This window comes from Perkinsus marinus (assembly GCF_000006405.1).
Source record: "Perkinsus marinus ATCC 50983 genomic scaffold scf_1104296954646, whole genome shotgun sequence".
NCBI lineage: Eukaryota > Perkinsozoa > Perkinsida > Perkinsidae > Perkinsus > Perkinsus marinus.
This window is the reverse complement of record NW_003208040.1, coordinates 1-1277: the sequence shown is the minus strand read 5'-3', so window position 1 is coordinate 1277 and position 1277 is coordinate 1. Positions and strand designations below refer to the sequence as shown.

The 1277-nt window shown below is 47.7% G+C and overlaps 1 protein-coding gene across 1 annotated transcript; it reads left to right on the top strand.

Annotated features, from left to right (window-relative positions):
- Nucleotides 1–262: 262 nt before the first annotated feature.
- Pmar_PMAR026653 (hypothetical protein) lies at nt 263–424 on the top strand (the record flags this gene model as incomplete). Its single annotated transcript, XM_002776042.1, has 1 exon — nt 263–424. A coding segment is annotated over one exon (162 nt), but the record flags the coding sequence as incomplete, so codon positions are not given.
- Nucleotides 425–1277: the final 853 nt, after the last annotated feature.

Genomic DNA, 1277 nt, shown 5'->3' with positions numbered 1-1277 from the left:
ACTTCACGCGTGCAGATCGTTGTGCTTCAAATCGGAGACTCCAAGTGAATCGGCTTCATGTTCATCTCAAGCATCAATTTGATCTTCATCGTTCTGAGCTTCCACAACAACGTGCTCGGCGATCTTCACGGTCTATTCTTCACGAGCAAGCCTTGGCACACCGCCTTCCTGGTTCTCAACTTCAGGGGGGACAACACTGTCATCATGGTGGTGGCAAATGCAAATGTCGGTCCGCTGAGAGCCCACTGGGAATATGTGCCAGGCACGGATATCCTCGATGTGTTCGCTATTCACCTTACTCAATCGCAGTACGAAGACGTTTCTGGCCTCTTCCCATTGGACTACGACTCGCACACACTATATGGCGTTCTTATGCCTTTCCCGGGTCTCACTGGTAAAATTCTTGTCATGAGCCATGGGCTTGGTAAGTATATTGGACAGCCTTGAGCAAAGTGATGAAGCTTTGTTTTGATTATTGAATAATCATTATTCTCCCAACATGACCCTACTTTTCTGCCGTTGGGTACTGACTATTTACTCATTGTTATATCACCATCTGTGGGGATGTGGTCACAACGAAGTGTTCCCTCATTACTCAGGACAACTTGGTTTGGCTCACAGAGCATTCGCGGTTAGCTTTTTTTATTTGGTGGACTATCAATCTAGTCGTGTGGATATTACATTAGATTGCTCATCAGAGACGGTATCATTCGGCATCAGACTTTTCCATATCATGCGTATTCTGTAATGTTCCAGTATCATTCGTTCTGAGAGACGCGAGCGAGTGGCTACTTATACACACAATACATTGTCGATTCGGCGTTGCTCCCCGAAATAAACTCCAGGTGGAAGCCGAATATTTTGCACAGTCATTCCAAAAGGGTGAAGCCGGCCACAAGTTGAATCGCTATATTGTAGACAACTGCGATGTGCCCAAATTGGTGAGCTTCAGCCTACAATCGGGCGGAATCGCTCAGGATTTTCACGGCAAGAGTTTATCTTGACAATGCGATGATCCCCAGAGTATGTGAGAATCATCGCGTTGACAGCATCCATATCACTGATATGGTGTCGAAAAGGTTCGTTTGGTCTGGAGGACGATCGGGCTGACAGCTGGGGGCTGTCACTCACTTTCTCTATTATCGTTCTCTGAGCTAGGCACCGTCTTTGTAGGGTCTCATTCTCCGGCCTCAAATGTTCCGACTCAGAATAGCGCCTGTACCGTACAGCCTGTACGGTACAGGGCGTTACGTCCCGTGCTGTACGAGCCCCGCACA